The sequence below is a fragment of the Periplaneta americana genome, chromosome 17 (genome assembly GCF_040183065.1).
Source record: "Periplaneta americana isolate PAMFEO1 chromosome 17, P.americana_PAMFEO1_priV1, whole genome shotgun sequence".
NCBI classification, from domain to species: Eukaryota; Metazoa; Arthropoda; class Insecta; order Blattodea; family Blattidae; genus Periplaneta; species Periplaneta americana.
Window position 1 is genome coordinate 109744235 of NC_091133.1, and position 19381 is coordinate 109763615.

The 19381-nt window shown below is 36.4% G+C and overlaps 3 protein-coding genes across 6 annotated transcripts in view; 2 read left to right on the top strand and 1 right to left on the bottom strand.

Annotated features, from left to right (window-relative positions):
- The window catches only part of LOC138692688 (chymotrypsin-1-like), a 54161-nt gene extending 53589 nt beyond the window's left edge, over positions 1-572 (top strand). For both annotated transcript variants that reach the window (XM_069815812.1, XM_069815811.1), the window contains exon 7: positions 341-572. In XM_069815812.1, the coding sequence (XP_069671913.1) occupies positions 341-502 (162 nt within the window). In that variant the 3' untranslated portion in view covers positions 503-572. The remainder of the gene's footprint in view (positions 1-340) is intronic.
- BBS9 (Bardet-Biedl syndrome 9) overlaps positions 1-19381 on the bottom strand; it is a 399441-nt gene that overhangs the window by 181303 nt on the left and 198757 nt on the right. The window lies entirely within an intron of this gene.
- Positions 5336-17990, top strand: LOC138692763 (trypsin-7-like). Its single transcript, XM_069815956.1, has 6 exons — positions 5336-5411; positions 7163-7254; positions 9069-9210; positions 13172-13285; positions 14542-14685; positions 17826-17990. The coding sequence occupies exons 3-6, from the start codon at positions 9154-9156 to the stop codon at positions 17988-17990; spliced, it is 480 nt and encodes a 159-aa protein (XP_069672057.1). The 5' UTR covers positions 5336-5411; positions 7163-7254; positions 9069-9153.

The window sequence follows — 19381 nt, forward strand, 5'->3', positions numbered from 1 at the left end:
AACAAGGTCACTTCCGATCTTGTCAGATACAAATAAAATGTATACATCTGAATACCGGTAATTTCAAGTTAGAAATATGGTCGAGCTCGTATGAAAATTATGAAACTCGCTTGCGCTCGTTTCATAAATATCCATACTCGATTCTTAATTACTATCATTATAGGCTCGTTGCATAATGTACTATTATTTCTCATGTTTAAATGCATAAATTAGCACCTTTTCTTGCTTTCCCCGACTTACTATCTACAAAATAAACTAAAATTGTTAAGCAAGGTTGAAATTGTGAAATGAAAACATGCGTTATTTTCTTCTCATATTTTAAAATGTTTTCTGTTCAAAGGGCGACTCTGGAGGGCCCATGATGGTGGGAAATGTCCAGTGGGGCTTGACATCTAGTGGTACTGCCAACTGCAAAGCAGGCGATCCAATGAAATTCCTGGATGTATCTCGCTTTACGGAGTGGATTAATCGCTTCAGCACGATTCGTCGTCGGAACAACTAAAGCAAAAGAATGTCCACAACACTGTTTCCAATGCTCATATTGAAGTTTTGAAATAAACAGTTTATTACTTCTCTAAGTTGTTGATTTTTTATTTCTGTTGGTCGGTCAGAAACAATGTCTGAACTCTGTGACACAAAGCAGCAGTTAGAACAGCAAAGAGCTTCGTGGAGGCCATTGCTGTAAATATCTTGATTTCTGAACATAAAAAAGTAGGAAATAAATTGCGTCAGTCATTCAGACAGTAATGTTTGTTGCACACATAGGAACGTTGCTATACTATCGATATAAGTAGGTATCGATACTTTACTTGCTAATGTATGCCGACTATAATTGGATTCGATATTGGATTTTCGATATAATTACTGGTATGGATAGAGAAATAGCTACCGGTACATCGAAACAAAAGTATTGAAAGCTCGAAGACGAATCAGATTTGTAGTTAATCACAGTTAGTTATTGTGTTGTTTTGGTTGTGTTGTGATTAAGCAGCTAAAATGCCTCCTCCTACAAGTAAATTGTGGAATTATTTCCTCATGAAGGATGTGTGGACGGAAATCATGCCAGAGAAAAGTTTTTGTGTGTAAGTTGAGTAAAATGGGATTCAGTATCGATACCAAGTATCGCTTAAATTACAGTAACACAACGTCCTTAAGTGTAACTTGCTCTTTTTGCAAGACAATAATTTCGTATCTGCTAATTTTTCAGTGAAGGAAATGAACTCAAGGCACACTCATGAATATCCAAGTAATTTAATGCTGGAAATATTCAATGAAAGCGAATTGATTTATTTATTTATTTTATTTTAATTATTTAATTCATTTATTTTATTTTAATTATTTAATTCATTTATTTTATTTCAATTTATTTATTTATTTTATTTTTATTAATTTATTTAATTTAGTTTAGTTTAGTTTAATTTAATTTAATTTATTTTATTTTATTTTAATTATGCTGGACAACAGCCATTGGCCAATAGAAGTCCAGCAAGTGATACTATTAATACAATAAAATGAACAACTATGGTACATAATAAATTATGTGCTGATGTTATATAAATAAAATCTGAATAGATGACTTAAGGACCACAAGGGCAATTTTGTTATGAATTCTTCTCGGAAAATTAAGTCGTTCACAGAATTTACAAAAGAAACATTTTGTTATAGTTCCCCGGCTTCCAGTGAATAGTCCTGTAATTTCAATTGTCTCCAGTGATAATTTTTAACAAGTTACATGTTAGTTCATAAATCTGTTTCTCCTGTTTGTCGACTTTCAAACGCTGGTCACTGCAGGGCTCAAATCGTATTGTTTGATCCAAAATGTACCCTATCCTCTCATTGCGGTCAATAGCACTTATGTCTACTTGTGTATAACTCCCATTGGAAGCGATACAATGGACTTCTTCATAATCCTCAAGGTTGCTGTTGTTGATCTTGATGGCGGATACTATTTTGTGCCTCATCAAATGATGCCTGGTATTTCGGAGGAGATCGTCATCTGAGAAAAGCCAAGGACATGAGGTAGGGCTTCGTGCTCGTCACACGAAAATACGAAACAAAGAACACAGACATCCATATACAAGAAAATAAATTCCATTCCCCGCTGGGTATTGAACCATAGCCTGTAGCATATATATATATTTTTTTTTTTTTTTTCTCGTTGCCAAACTTTCAGAACGGCCCCGAGGTTCACTCAGCCTCCTATAAAAATTGAGTACCGGGTCTTTCCCGGGGGTAAAAGGCGGTCAGAGCGTGGTGCCGACCACACCACCTCATTCTCGTGCCGAGGTCATGGAAAGCATGGGGCTCTACCTCCATGCCCCCCAAGTGCCTTCATGGCATATTACGGGGATACCTTTACCTTTTATATATATATATATATATATATATATATATATATATATATAGAAGGAAACGACAGAATGAAATCCTCAGTAACTAATGCAGCAGATGTACAATCAATTATTTAAATTCCAATATTTCATTTCTATTAAAATACGACCTTACATTAACCACGAGCATTGATGGACGTAAACTGTTCTTTCTGAGTGACATATATCAAATCACATTTTAATGGTGATCGTAAATTTAAAATCAATTAACGATGATGAAATAACATGCAGTACACATTAAACTTAATTATGTCTTGAACATGGATATAACTGAAATTGCAGAAATAAGTACTAATTATAATTCCTTATAATACTTCTTGAGGACAGACAGACATGAAGCAATATATCCTACTTCTTGCTTTGTGCATAAATCCAGGTATGAAGATTTTACTGATGTTATTATTTTTTTGTTAAGATTCTTATACACGTTTTAACATGTGTGGTCATATCGCGTGTTTAGGATCTGTGGGTATACCAGTAGCCCTTTATTATTACTATTGTCGAGTTCCTGTTTCTATTGCGTGTTGTAGATGGCTTGTGTTCATGTAACGGATTATATATTTTGATTAATGTTTATGATATTGGTGACTGAGGTGGTGATGAATCACAGCAAGTAGATTTCCAATCCAGCATTTGCCTTTATAACAGGAAAACCATGAAAATCTCCAGTCAATTTGGTCGGCCACGGGGTTTGAACCTGGGACCTCCCGAATGCGACTCTCAAACGCTACCGTCTGAGCCAACTCGCTCTGTTATGTTAATTGTTGTGTAGTTGTGGGACACTTATTTATAAAATCTATTTTTAGTTCATACATAGTTCCATCATTACCATACAAAATACAGATATGTGGAGAGTGTCATGTGTATTTTAATTTTTTTCTTTGCAACCGAGAAAAGTAGCCGGGTGGCACCTAATCTCAAATTCGTCTTGACAGAAGAACATTTTCATCTCCTCATGAAATTGAAAAACAGGTTGAAATTGTATTTGATCCAACAATACTTGTTGTGGGATAACGTAAATACATTTGCGTCTAACACAGCAAAATAAACAATTAAATTGGACGAGTCCAGCCTCCTGTAAAATTAAGGAATAAGAATTTAGCGAGAGGAAAGACGACTGGAGCCTGATGGTAATCGCATCTACTGCTATGCTGGGGCTACAAAGCATGGAAGCTCTGATCCCCACGGCGAAGCGTGTAGGCGGCAACTTCTGACATTTTATTAACGCTTATTTTTTATTACGGTTTCAAAATAGTATCCAGCAGTAATTAGAATAACATCATTCTGCATTCTTTGTAAATTTATTTGTGAATAAACAAACAACTAAATAAATGAATAAACAAACAAACAATTAAAAAATAAATAAATAAACAAACAAAAAATTAAAAAATAAATAAATAAACAAGTAAGGAAGTAAGTAAGTAAATAAGTAAATAAATAAACAAACAATTAAATAAATACATTTAAATTAATTCTTTTACCCAACTTACAAATATAATTTACTTCTGGTAACTAGAATAATTTACGTATGTTAGAGTGGGTTGTGATGTTTTTTTTTTTTCAGAAATTTGAAAAATTACAATAATTATGTGAATTTTTTAAATTTATATACAGAATGGCCCAAAAGTCACTACCCATTAAAATGCAAAAAAACACACACACATTGAATGGCAAAATGATGGTTTATTGACAGCTGATTGATTGATTGATTGATTGATTGATTGATTGATTGATTGATTGATTATATAGCAATGCACTCTAGAGTTTATATTAGTAATATTATTAAATGTCACGTGAATTCTGGGCCAATCTGTATGTAACACGAGAACGCACACTTTCAGGGGAGTGTTGGAGTTTTGTTAATTTACAACTCCTTTGCATTGTATTTTTCTGGCAATAAACAATATTATTATTTTATTATTACTATTATTATTATTATTATTATTATTATTATTATTTATATTATAATTATCTCATTCTTTTCTTTCTAACTTCATCTCTTCCCTTAACTTATTTCCCCAAACATTGGCGAAAGAATAATTCACTCCTTTAGCTTTTTTTACTCGAACTTCCTTTTTTCTTTCATTGTTTTCAACTCCTTTCTCTTTCCTCGACTCTTTCCTTCTACATTTCCTTTCTTAATCTCTTTACTACTTTCTTTTTTTCATCAATTGCTCTTCTACCATCTCCCCTGTTCATTCTTCCCCCATTGCAATATTGTTCAACATTTACAGTTTTATTTTATTTTCTAGCTTTCTTTCTGTCCTTATTCTTTCTCCTTTAACTTTTCCTCTCTCGGGTTTATACTATCTGCGTTCCTTCTCCAAACCAGCATTGACCGGAGATGAAACGAATAAACACTTTACAGCCATCACCTTTGCACTTGTAGGCTCCCGTACTCGAGTTTATTTATCCCTGCGGTGGTTGAGTGGTCAAACCTCCGACCTGTCACGAAGGCGACCAGAGTTCGAGTCCCGGTCAGGTCTCGAACATAGTGATACTTGTGGTGGACAGGTCGCAGTTGGGGTTTTCTCGAGGTTCTCCCATTTTCCTCCATATTAGGCATCTACATCAATCTGTCAACATTTCTCCATTTCGTCATCATTCCATAACATTCCCCGTTCGCCGGCTGGCGATACACGGAGGGGGCTGGCTTAGTGAAGAGGGGGGTGGGGTTGCCTGCTCGAAACCTGGGTAAGCAGCGAACCTTAATGTAGTCAGCCGGTGTGAGTTTGGGAATGCACCTAGCTTGAGAGCTAGCGCAACAGGTCGCTGTGCTAGGCTATAGTGCTCCCATCCCGAAATTTCATTCCACGTGTTTACTTCTCCATTAATATTGTCTAACCTCTGGAATAATTAATATTGTCTGACCTCTTGTATAATAGATGTTTGACGCTTACAGCATTTGTTGTTGTCTGGAATGTATTTACAGATTTCAGTTCAGCAGAAGAAACACAAAATCCATTACAACCAAGAATAGTTCGTGGTAGGAACGCCACGCAGAATGAGTTCCCATTTGTGGTAAGCATTAATTTTTTATCTATCCATCCAACCAACCAACCAACCAACCAACCAACCAACCAACCAACCAACCAACCAACCAACCAACCAACCAACCAACCAACCAACCAACCAACCACCCAACCAACCAACCAACCAACCAACCAACCAACCAACCAACCAACCAACCAACCAACCAACCAACCAACCATCCATCCATCCATCCATCCATCCATCCATCCATCCATCCATCCATCCATCCACCCACCCACTCACATATTTCTGGAACGTGTTATACTCACTAACTCAGTACTGTTTACTACAGAGTGATTTATATAGAACTGACACATTTCTTTCATTAATTGTTTCAAAACGAATTGTGCTAGCGACAACTTATTATAACTAAAATGTAGAGGAATTTTGGGAGATTATTTACCTCTATAGCAAATGTTGTCCGGCGTTGTCAAATCCGGAGATCTCGGTGGCCACAGGTTCCTGGAAATTATTCGGTCGTCATATAACCGGATAAATGCAACCATGCTTCATCTGTGAACCATGTGATGGACAATATGGCAGGATTTTGCACAATGAACGTCTGAAACCAACAGCAGAATGTTCTGTAGTTTCGATTCCTTGTCACTAGATGCGCAGATGTTTATGTTTTATTCCTATTGTTGGCAGCTGTTTTCGACATTTTGTGTCAACGTGAAAATGCAGTACCCATTAAATCAACGACTCTTCCTTGTGAAGCAATACTGGATTACGAATTCAATTACAGCTACTCAAAGGGCATACCAGAGAGATTTTGGTGTTCGCAATCCTCCCAAAAGAAACACAATACTGGGACTGGTAAACAAATTGGAAACAACTGGATCTCTGGTGAGTGAAAGGGGCAAGCATCGTTCATCTAGGCTTCCCACGGTTGTTGTTGACGTAAGAGCACGACTGGAGCAGTCACCCAAAAAATCATTAAGACGTTTGTCGCAGGAGACAGGGTACACCTACTCAATGTGTCAGAGATCCTAAAGCCATATAGGGTTACGGTTGTTCATCAGCTACAGGAACCAGATAAGGATAAAAGATTGAATTATTGTCGTTGGTTTCAGACGTTCATTGTGCAAAATCCTGCCATATTGTCCATCACATGGTTCACAGATGAAGCATGGTTCCATTTATCCGGTTATGTGACGACCGAATAATTTCCAGGAACCTGTGGCCACCGGGATCTCCGGATTTGACAACGCCGGACAACATTTGCTATAGAGGTAAATAATCTCCCAAAATTCCTCTACATTTTAGGTATAATAAGTTGTCGCTAGCACAATTCGTTTTGAAATAATTACTGAAAGAAATGTGTCATTTCTATATAAATCACTCTGTATATGCGGCCTTGGTTCTGTGTGGAGGATAGTTGGAACTTCATTAGTAGAAGGGGTGGGAGTGAAGTAATTAAAAAAATTCAGGTACAATAAAAATTGAAGTAAAAATAAAATGATGTCCGTGTACTTCATAATGTCAAAAAACAAAATTATGATTTTTGGGAGATTTTCTTCAAAATTCACTCATGGGTACCCTTGAGGAACAATATGGCTATCTCTGTTTGAAATGATCTAAAAGTGAAATGTTTTCCTTTTATATCTCACCGATTCAATTGTGGTATTATTCGCAGCTTGATAAACTAACAGAACTCTTTCGAAACGTGCTGGACATACAATGACGAAGTATCTGTCAAGTTCGTACTGGTAACGCATTTTTATTATTTATTATTCCAGGTGGCTCTTTTATTAAATGGATATAGGAAGTGTACGGGCTCGATTATCAACCAGTATAAGGTGCTCACTGCAGCTCACTGTATTATCGGAACGTAAGTGATTTTTACCGTTTTTGTTGTATACTGGGAATTCGTGATTGTGCATATCCAAGTAGGGCTATGTATAGCCTATTATTAACTTAACTTAACAGGGTTTGGAATGTGCAATCTGACAGACAACAGTTCGTAACCTTGCCTGTGTCCTTGACATGACTGAAATATATCGACAACAGACTTTCATAAATTTCATGTTAGGTTGCTCAATGCATTGTCAACTGTCAATAAAACGAGAGAATGGGGTAACCGAGTGAAAAACGTTTAACGACCAGCGAACGTGCTGGAGTTTACAAGTCTTACTTTGAACGTTCTCTGAAGACTGGCGAAGAAAAGTGGAGGTGCGCCAGGAAAATGTCCTGCATGTTTTGTAATTTTATTTATTTATTTATTTATATTGGCAGGGTTAAGGGCGTAAGGCCTTCTCTTCCTCTCAGTATGAGAACAACAGCAAATATAAAAATGATAGCAATTCAGGAAAAAAATATATACAATAATAATAATAATAATAATAATAATAATAATAATAATAATAATGCGTTTCCAATTCAATGTGGGCTAAAGCAAGGAGGAGCTGCACTATCACCTTTACTTTTTAACATTGCTCTAGAGTATGCCATTAGGAAAGTTCAGGTTAACAGAGAGAGTTTGGAATTGAACGAGTTACATCAGCTGCTTGTCTATGCGGATGACATGAATATGTTAGGAGAAAATACACAAACGATTAGGGAAAACACAGAAATTTTACTGGAAGCAAGTAAAGAGATAGGTTTTGAAGTAAATCCCGAAAAGACAAAGTATATGTTTATGTCTCGTGACGAGAATATTGTACGAAATAGAAATATAAAAATTGGAAATTTATCTTTTGAAGAGGTGGAGCAGTTCAAATATTTTGGAGCAACAGTAACAAATATAAATGATACTAGGGAGGAAATTAAACACAGAATAAATATGGGAATTGCGTGTTATTATTCAGTTGAGAAGCTTTTATCATACAGTTTGCTCTCAAAAAATCTGAAAGTTAGAATTTATAAAACAGTTATATTACCGGTTGTTCTTTATGGTTGTGAAACTTGTACTCTCACTTTGAGGGAGGAACATAGGTTAAGTGTGTTTGAGAATAAGGTGCTTAGGAAAATATTTGGGGTAAGAGGGATGAAGTTACAGGAGAATGGAGAAAGTTACACAACACAGAACTGCACGCATTGTATTCTTCACCTGACATAATTAGGAACATTAAATCCAGACGTTTGAGATGGGCAGAGCATGTAGCACGTATGGGCGAATCCAGAAATGCATATAGAGTGTTAGTTGGGAGGCCGGAGGGAAAAAGACCTTTAGGGAGGCCGAGACGTAGATGGGAGGATAATATTAAAATGGATTTGAGGGAGGTGGGATATGATGATAGAGAATGGATTAATCTTGCTCAGGATAGGGACCAATGGCGGGCTTATGTGAGGTTGGCAATGAACCTCCGGGTTCCTTAAAAGCCAGTAAGTAGGTAATAAGTAAGTAAGTAATAATAATATTTCATAGCCTTAAATAAGTAAATGAGAAATCATTGATGAAAGGAAAACTGAAATAATTCTTGCGGGACATCCAAAAACACTTCGTGATGTCCTCTGGGTAATATTAAATAGTTCTGGTCTTAGGAGAATTTACATGTGTCCAACAATTTACCGGTTCCATTTTTAACGGAATTTATATTGATGAAATTGTATACCCTTCTGAATTAGGGGAACTTACAATACCCCACATTAACTCATTCTATGAAGCTCAAAGAAATGTTCACTCGTGTGCTTTCTCTCTTCAAGGTCGTGTGACCAATGGCTCGTGATTGCTGGATTCTACTATTGGGGTGAAACAAACATTATTGAACGAAAAGTAAGCTGCTTGAAGATGCATCCTCAATACAAAACCACGGGAGACTCTGCATTCGACATCGGAATCATGGATGTGAGTTTCTATACAGTGCGTACACAAACTCTGTCTGCTATGAAGCGGCCTGAGCATATGCCACTGGCAACCGCTGTTACGTTGGTAGCACGATTCCAGCTTTGAAACAAATTTATACTCTCCTTTGACCAATCTAGGAATTGTTGCAATTAGATATAATTGATATCGGACTTCTGAATAATTGAATTAAAAATTATTAGTAAGATTATTCATCACAGTGAATTGCTAGAAGTGTTTTCCTTGCTTTTCAAGGCAGAATTTATCCCTTTCACACTTTTTTGCAAATAAGTTATCTAACGTTTCTTAATAATTTTATTGTACGTAATTAATTATGTTATTCTTACGTCCATTAATATTGTCGTTGCATTGCTATTGCACAGGGTTCAATTTTCTACATCTTTGAGAAAAACACAGGAAATCAGCCCAATCAAACTCACGACGGTTGCAAATCCGGATCAGCAGTCGAAAACTTCTGCTAATAAATTAGTCAATAAATAATATAATGTATTACAATAAACATAATCTAATATCAAATAAACTACTGGCGTATGGAGATTAACACGAAAATCTGTGTCCAGGTTACAATTTACTTAATCAATTCTGTCTTCTTAATTAAACAATTGTTTCATAGCTATACTCTGTTTTCTATACCGAAGAAAACTTCCCGCCGTTGAGTTTATACGTTATGGAGAACCTTGTCAATCAGTAATAAGAGGAGATGGGATGTGCTCTACTGTATATCTGTTTGATAGGATCTTCCTAGAACACTTGAACGTTCTTTGTTATCCTTCTTTAGTCTAGATCTGATTGTAATCTAGTTAATTTCAGTTTTTTAAACACGTTATTTACAATTACATTTCATTCAAGATTGTGGATATTTTTAAAAATATCTGTTGTGTTTTCCTATCCTATACTTTTAGAGCCTATTATATGTTTTATAAAGCCTGGAATAGGGTACTACAAGAACTTATTTAGGCACTAAAACACATTTTTAGGACCTAAAAATCTGCGGTCTAGTGATGGTCGTCTATCGAAGATCGCCATGAGTAAAAAAGAGAAATACATTAAGGCTTTTCTAACTGGTTATTTTACGACGCTTTACCAACTGCTATTGTTATCCAGCGTCTGAATGAGATGAAGGTGATAATGCCAGCGAAATGAGTCCAGGATTCAGCGCCTAAATTAATCCAGCATTTGCTCTTAATGGGTTGAGGGAAAACTTAGGAAAAAACCAGATCCAGGTAACTTGTCCCAACAAAGAATTGAAATCTAGCTCGCTCGTTTCACGGTCAGGCACGCTAATAGTTACTCAACATTGGTGGGCTACTTCAAGACCTCTGGGACGACCTTCAAAACGATGGAAGGAAAATTAAAAGTTACACAACTAATGTCAGTAAAAGCAGCAGTGGATGAAAAATCAGGACTGAGTCCAAATATATGAGGAGAAAAAGAAGTAAAGAATTTTTAAGAACAATAATAATAATAATAATAATAATAATAATAATAATAATAATAATAATAATAATAATAATGGTTTATTTTAACTGCCAGAGTTAAGGCCATTCGGCCTTCTTTTCCACTCAACCAGGGCCTTCTCTTCCACTCAACCAGGGCCTTCTCTTCCACTCAACCAGGGCCTTCTCTTCTACTCAACCAGAGTGGGAATTAAGAAAACCCGTTATATTTAGATGAAATTATTTTTAGTGTATTTCTCTATTTTTTTGTTAATATATTACTTTGCTTGAATTGAAGGGGTGGCTGGAAAAAAGGCACATAAGCAGAAACAATGTTTTGAGTTATAGAGCTTTCAAGTTTTATTTTCTCTTCAGAGAAATAAAAATAAAATGTTAAATGTTATGTTTCATTTAACGACGCTCGCAACTGCAGAGGTTATATCAGCGTCGCCGGATGTGCCGGAATTTTGTCCCGCAGGAGTTCTTTTACATGCCAGTAAATCTACTGACATGAGCCTGTCACATTTAAGCACACTTAAATGCCATCGACCTGGCCCATGATCGAACCCGCAACCTTGGGCATAGAAGGCCAGCGCTATACCAACTTGCCAACCAAGTCGACCAATATAAAAATAAATATAAACATGATCTTACATCCCATAATTTGTTACTTGAACCTTTTTCAATTATTGTATATTTGTTTATTGGATTAGCATACATTAAAGTGGTAAAACAATATTACAAACATTAGCGGTATGTGCCCTTTCTCTGCCCAACTACGAAAGGTACGAATTAAGCACCTAATAGTTGAGTATACAAGAAGCACAAAACACAAGAGTGAATAAATTAACAAGAGCATGGAGTATACTATAACCATTATTTTACATTATCAGACATTACTTCTTACCCTTCTGTACCTGAAATGTCTACGGTCCTTTCTTCATCAATAAACTGATATAAATCTTGAATGTCTTCACTTTTTGACTCTTAATCGCGTGTTGATAATCAGAAATTGGAATGATTTTAATATTATATGCATGTCAAATATGCTTAATAATTTCTTGCTATTTTTTTTTACCTTTAGATTCTATTCTTACAGCCTTTCTTTCACCAGTCTGCACAGAATGATTGCATGATTCATTTGAGTAATCCTCCTGAAAAACTATTTCTATTTCCCGTAAAATAAATTTTAATTTCTGAATTAATGCATTCTATATTATTTTCATAAAACATTAATCAGTATATTTATTCTTCATAAATTACTAATTATGCATTAATTATGTAGTTGAATTTTAATTACAGTACATATTTAGTACTCACCAGTATTTTGCTACAACACATAGAATTTAACAATATTCAGGAAACAGCTATGCACTACTTCGTTTAAACTGTACTCATGACCTCTGGTGTTAATATTTTGCAACAAAAATTGCAGAGATTATGAACGCACTTTATATGCCTGTTTCAGTAAGTTCCAGGTCTCTTATGGACCCTTGCCTTTCGCAGTCGTGTAGAGAAATATGATTATGTTACATTGATGTATAGAACGTAATATGGCGATTTATTTAAATTGATGGGCGGAAAAAAAGGCACATGGGCCTGTGTTGCCCATTTACAGCCACCCCCTCAATTTGTTTTTGTCAATTTAGTACTGAAACCTGCTATAGAGTAGCCCCGCCTCGAAGTGGGGTATGGTAGACTTTCGAAATTTCAGTGGGAAGCTTTCTCCTTTATGAAAAACAGAGTATAGTCGCTCAAACGCAAAATACGTTGGAGATCGTTGTTAAAAAAAAACACCAGATCTATAGTCGCGACGCTGTTATTCCCGGCGTGACTCCTCCTCTTTGCTTACGTCTTAGGAAGTGAAGGCTCTATAAAGTCTATGTAGGTAGTATCGTTCGCCATTTTTGTTCTTTCGTTGCCGAGCTACCAGACGAAGAATCTATTTGCCGTACCTTTAAATATTATCATGTCGTAGCTCCTATGATAATAAATCAAACGGACTGTAATTCAGCAAAAATTTGTGCGGCAAATAACGTCCTCGTGTGCTTTCTGCGAACGCCAACGAAAGAGCCAAAATGGCGGGCGATTATATTAAGTATTTATCGAGCCTTAGGAAATTCATAATGTCTTCATCAGCGAATCACAAGACGCACACGTTTAAATGTAGCCGATCTGCAACGTGATTGCTGCCGGAAATTAGAGCGACGGGACTATAGATATAAAATAGCTGAGTTGGCAATAATGACTAGCATTAGTAATCTCGAACTGGAGGAATAAATCTTCAGTCGAAAGGCGAGGGATTAAAAAAAAGGCAGCACTCATCTACAGTATCTATCCACTGAAGAATGTCGACAGTGAGTAACATCTGCGTTTAGACAGACGTTTTATGAAATACGAGTACTTAAATCAATCACTGCGACAATATGACGTAACTATAACTAATATGGTACTTCATGTTATTTACTGTATTGTTGTAACAGCTGTGGTGATCTATTTCTCTGTAGGTTTCCCAGCCCTTTGAATTCAACGCTGCAGTCCAGCCAATTGTATTGCCGAGGTTCAATGAAAGGATAAGACTTGGTACAAGAGCTGTCGCCATCGGCTGGGGTTTGAGCCAGGTTTGTGTTATTATATCAAGTACTTTATTTAAGATGTAATCGTAAGATCGTTTCAGCCACCGGCGTAGCTCAGTCGGCAGAGGCGCTTGCCTACTGATCCGGAGCTGCGCTCGTCCGTGGATTCGTTTCCCGCTTGCGCTAATTACCTAGTTCGGTTTTTTTCCGAGAATTTACCCAATCATAAGGCGAATATCAGGTAATCTACAGCGAATCCTTGGCGACAACTCGCCAAATAGCACCTCGCTATCACCAATTCTATCGACGCTAAATAACCGAGCAGTTGATACAGCGTCGCTAAATAACCAACTAAAAATATCGTGCCTCAATTTGTGTACAATATGTCATAATAAACCGATGACTATCCAACTTTTTTTACAGACAAAAACATAATTATTTTAAGTTACATTTTAGGTAACATTTTCGAAGGTTTCAATCTGAGGAATCGTCAATATTCTTCAAAATTATATACTAGTAAATTAAAGTAGTAATGATATAAATTAGCGTGTGATTTCCTTCACCTCGCATGCACTCTTCACTCCGGTTGGTAACTTCTATTTCCAAAGTCATTATTTTGTGTGGAGTAATACTTATATTAACAAATCTTCCGTACAATGTAACTTTAAGTTCATTCATAATTCCTTTAAATTTCGGTAAATGTTATTCGTTGGTCGTGTGTCGAAAATCAATTTTTTAAAATCATGTTTTATTTAATGACGCTCGCAACTGCAGAGGTTATATCAGAGTCGCCGATGTGCCGGAATTTTGTCCCGCAGGAGTTCTTTTACATGCCAGTAAATCTACTGATATGAGCCTGTCGCATTTAAGCACACTTAAATGCCATCGATCTGGGCCGGGATCGAACCCGCAAACTCGAGCGCACAAGGCTAGCGCTATACCAACTGCGCCATTGTGCCATTGTGTTTATTTGCTTGCTCGTCATCGGTTAGCTCGTGAGCAACATCAACCATTCCTATCCAAGATTGTTACTGGTGTTGAAAAATGGTGACTTTATGTAAACATAAAAAAGAAAGGAGTGGCTGAGTCCTAACAAAGAAAGCAATACCCCAGCACTGTCAGAGAGAGAGAGTCATAGATAGTATCTAGGAGAATATATTACTGATTACTTTCTGTCTTCTATTCATCTCAAATAAAAACAACTCAACCCACCATAATCAAATGTGTAACCATTATTGTGTGGCCGAATATTTCAGAATTAGAAGTGCGTAGTAATGAAGTTGTGTGTTTTCTGTCCACAGGCTATACCACAAAAAGTACTCCCGTTACTGCTGCAAGCATTAGACGTGGTGACCATAGAAAATGATGAGTGCAGACGAGCGTGGCTGACGTTTAAGAGAAGTATATGTGCCGTCGGTGCTGACATATCAGTTGATACATGCTTCGTAAGTTGAATAACGTGCTTTACAATATAGATCTAGATAAGAGTAACAGTAGTAGCCATGGGAAATATTGCCGTCAGTCATACTGGCGAAAATATGGGCCTAAATGTTTATATTAACATATCTCTTTAGCCTATATCATATACAGGGACATCTTTTAATTTTTACTTCAATTTTTATTCTATCTGAGTTTTTGAATGTACTTCACTCCCACCCCCTCTACTAATGAAGTTCAACCGTCTTGCAGACAGATGCAAGACCGCATATAACCTTACAGTTATAATAAACAGTACGTTCCAAAAATATGTTCGCGTTTTCCAGTGACGAAAGAGCTTTAAATATTGAATCATTTTCGCACAGGTACTGTCGTCCATTTGCCTACGTCGTATCCCGGTTTCCCCCCACCAGCTTTTATTCGCCAGCTAGTGGTTAGGCTGTCTTAGCTCTTTTCTGAGAACATTAATTTCTGTTAGTAATTAGACATCTACGTAATATTATGCAACTGTTTATAATAACTTAAATAAAAGGGCCTCGTTAAGTAATTAACTGTCACGTGATTTCCCTCCTTTCTACGACCCTACGACATAACCACTCGGACGGACAGTAGATAGTATGTCTGAGTAATTTTATCTTTTCGGATCGGGCAGAAGTGAAGATTGAATTTACAGTACGTAAGGTACTCTTTTATAGAGTAGGTACAGAATTATTTCAACATGAGTTACTAGTACGAAGGACGAAACTGGTAATTGGGATTAGGTACAATAATCTATAGTGCGATAATATGCACATTAGAACTGAAACCTGTGTCGAAATGAACGGCCACCATTTTAAAAAATGTGTTTAAATATCCATATTATGGTTTTTTTTTTCAATTTAATTTCATTCTCTATATTGTACGCTAATGTGGTGTAGACAGTACAGTGCATAATGAATACGTCCACATGGACAGCTCAGTTCGTGAGTAAAAACACTCATTGTTAATACAGTACTGTATTTTGATTAAACAAAGACCTAATGAAAATTATCAAACTCAAAAGCGCGATATTTCCTAGTTTATGTAAATGGATGAACTACTTTTCTTCCCTCCTATACCTAGTAAAGTGATTTGTTTGTATATTACGCCAGTATCATCGAACTTCAGTCGTGGAAGGGGTAGCAAACGACGTTGATCCAGAGGTATAGCCAAGTTAATATTAAAAATGTTAGTAAAAATAAAATGATGTCCCTGTATTTTTATATTAAAGCCCTGCAAAATGTCTTACCTCAGCTTGTTTGTGCTTGCTTTGAATCAAGTTTAGGTAACGGCCTTCCAAGTTTCTTTATTTTACACTTGCCTTCCAAGAATAAAACTGAAAAATTTGTTTGTGAAATATATTGAACACTATTCATTTTCTTTGGAAACGAACACTGGTCACACTCACAGATGAATGTATTAAGACGAAAACACTAAGAACGACCATTCTTACGTTTGCGCCATAGCGTGGCGGCTATCTATTTACCAGCGCATGCACACGTTTCCCCTGCAGTATTCCCTCCTTACCTTTCGCCGCGCAAGCAATTCCAGAAGCTGGCTCGGCCAGGTTCAGAGGATAAATTGAACCTAGTACGCATGTATTCGATCTCTGCGGTTCATAGGTTTTCATACGACAAAAATACATCAGAGCCACAAGTAAACTTATTAAAGATGAGCAAGAAACAAAGAATGATACTGTAAATTATAAATACATTTATTTAAACAGTTAAATTGTTTTTTCTTCTTTTTCCTTGGGGTTCTCTGAACCATTAAACGCATAGAACGTAACGACACTGGTGGGATAAAAACAGAATTTCACCTACGTGTAGAAAATCACATTGAAATTCTTGTATATATGCAATCAGGATGTACTTCGGGTTGCAACTAATGACACTAAGATGTGCAATGGATGCCTTTCTACAGTAGTATTACAATATACTTTATGCTCGACCATGCCGAAATGTAGTAATTATACACCTGATAGCAGTCCTTTAATGCATGCCATTAAAGTACACTTATTCATTAAAGTTCAGATTTTCGATTATTCTCGGATATGCAATCGAAAGACGAGGGAAACGTCACGGGGGCTGGAAATCCAATACTGTCGCAGAAGGTTATGTTCTGTTACTATAATAATTAGCGTTAATTGTAAATAATATTCAAATAAATTCAATTTGCCATCTCGTTTTTCAATTCTAAATCAATTTCCAGGTTATACATTCTCTGCATTACATCAAGGTCAATGACATTATTGTTCCTCGGAAAAAATCAATACTTTCGCGTCTGCGCACATCTTACAATTCACGAGCTATGAACAAGGTCACTTCCGATCTTCTGTCAGATACAAATAAAATAAATACTTGTGAATAATTTCAAGTTAGAAATATGGTCGAGCATAAAAAGTCGTATGAAACTTGCCTATAATGGTAATTAAGACGCTCTTATGAAAATTATGAAACTCGCTTGCGCTCGTATCATAAACAAACATACTTGCGTCTTAATTACTATCATTATAGGCTCGTTGCATAATGTACTATTTTCATACTCTATCTCGTAAGTGTTATATATTTAGTCATAAGTAGACCATGGAACTTCATGCAATTGCATTTGGCATATTGAAAAATAGAAGTGGATCTTTGCCGATCATGGTTTTTATGTCGAAATGAATACAACTTTATTTTGCAAAATGCATATTTCGACCTTTTGCGCTTTTAAATGCATAGGGTAAATTAGGGTCTGTTGGACAGTCGGGCATGTTGGACACTTTGTACTTTAACGTGTTACCTCGTCACTTGTGGGCACCACATTCCGCTAGAAGTCAATGACGGAAGTAGCCCCATTCGTGGTTACTTCCGTCATTGACTTCTAGCAGAATGTGGTGCCCACAAGTGGCGAGGTAACACGTTAAAGTACAAAGTGTCCAACATGCCCAACTGTCTAACAGACCCTAATTTACCCTATATATTTTCATTTTGCATATTTAAATGCATAAATTAGCATTTCTTCTTGTTTTCCCCAATTTATTAGAACCTATCTAGAAGAGAAACTAAAATTCTTAAGGAAGTAGAAAATTGTGAAATAGCAAGATGCATTATTTTCTTCGCATTTTTTAACCGTTTTTTGTTCAAAGGGCGACTCTGGAGGGCCCATGATGGTGGGAAATGTCCAGTGGGGCTTGATGTCTAGTGGTGGTGCTGCGAACTGCACAGGAGGGGCTCCAATGCAATTCTTGAAAGTATCTAGCCTTAGGAATTGGATTAGACGCTTCAGCAAAATTCCGCATCAGAAGTTCTGAATTAGAAGGACGTCCACAATAATGTTTGCAAGGCTTATATTGAAGATTTAAAATAAAACATTATTACTTCTTTAAGTTGTTGATTTTTTATTTCTGCTGGTCAGTGACACAAAGCAGCAGTTAGAACAGCAAAGAGCTTCGTGTAGGTCATTGATGTAAATGTCATGATTTCTGAACACAAGAAAGTAGCAAATAAATTGCATCAAACATTCACACAGTAATGTTTGTTGCACACATAGGGACGTTGTGATACTATCGATATAAATAGGGGTAAAATAGTAATATACGTTACAAGAGCGGTATGTTGACGTTTTCATGGTCGAGGAAAAGATTGAAAAAGCGAAACGTAGTTGAGCTTTTTTAATTTCCGAGAACATGAAAACAAACATACCGCTCGTGTATCGTACATTATTTTGCGCGAAAGATCGTTTATTACATACCTGAAAAAGGAATTTCTAATTATTTGCAATGAAATCTCCATGTTGGTTTCTGTTTAATGACGCCAACTTCGGAACACCAAAATATCTTTCTTCAACATTGTTGCTGTAAAATATTTTCTGTGTTTACTATACTCCAGCAGGCCGTGATATACGTCTGTCTTTTTTTTCCCCAGTCTATAAATGCGAACTTAAAACAAACAGTAATGATTTATTTTTCATTTTAATATTTTAACAATATTATTTATATAACATATTGCCGTAATAACATCGGCATCTGGAATCTCGTTGATTTTTTCACGGCTTCCTTAATGCTACTTGTATCAGGAATGCAATGAGTTTCGTGGAGTAGTAGACTTTACTTAATTTTTGCAAATATTTAAAAACAATAATTATCATTGCAATTTAGGTGAAATTGCAGTGGTAAGTTTCCAATTTATAATTATTACTATGTTAAACGTCCCTAAAAATAATATGTTAAAAGCCTAAAACAGTAAAATGAATGTCGCGCTTAAGCGGTAAGAAGAGGGAAATTGTTATGTGTGTTACGTTGGGAATACTGTATAGCCTATGGTATTTCACACTTACCGCGTATTGGTTCTGTGCGGAAAACAAGCAAATACGCACGATCTCGCACAAACGTAATACGGCGAATACTAAGCTCCGCCCACGACCCCTTTCCACTTTTCCCCTACAAACCCACCACACACTCTACGTGTTAGGCTAGTGTTGTGTCGAATGCACATTTCATGTGGATGGGGATAACTTCCCCTACTGGCGTTCGCCGTATTACGTTTTATTGAAAGCTCCAAGACGAATGAGATTTGTAGTTAACTATAGTTAATTATTATATTGTGTTGGTTGTGTTGTGATTAAACAGCTAAAATGCCTCGTCCTACAAATAAATTGTGGAATTATTTCCTCATGAACGATGTGTGGACGGAAATCATGCCA

What these genes read in the sequence shown, in the direction of transcription:
- LOC138692763 (XM_069815956.1), top strand. Translation starts at nt 9,154, where the DNA reads ATGCATCCTCAATACAAAACCACGGGAGACTCTGCATTCGACATCGGA. An exon ending in TCGGCTGGGGTTTGAGCCAG is followed by an intron (nt 13,286 to 14,541) that starts GTTTGTGTTATT and finishes TTCTGTCCACAG; the next exon opens with GCTATACCACAAAAAGTACT. An exon ending in TATCAGTTGATACATGCTTC is followed by an intron (nt 14,686 to 17,825) that starts GTAAGTTGAATA and finishes TTTTGTTCAAAG; the next exon opens with GGCGACTCTGGAGGGCCCAT.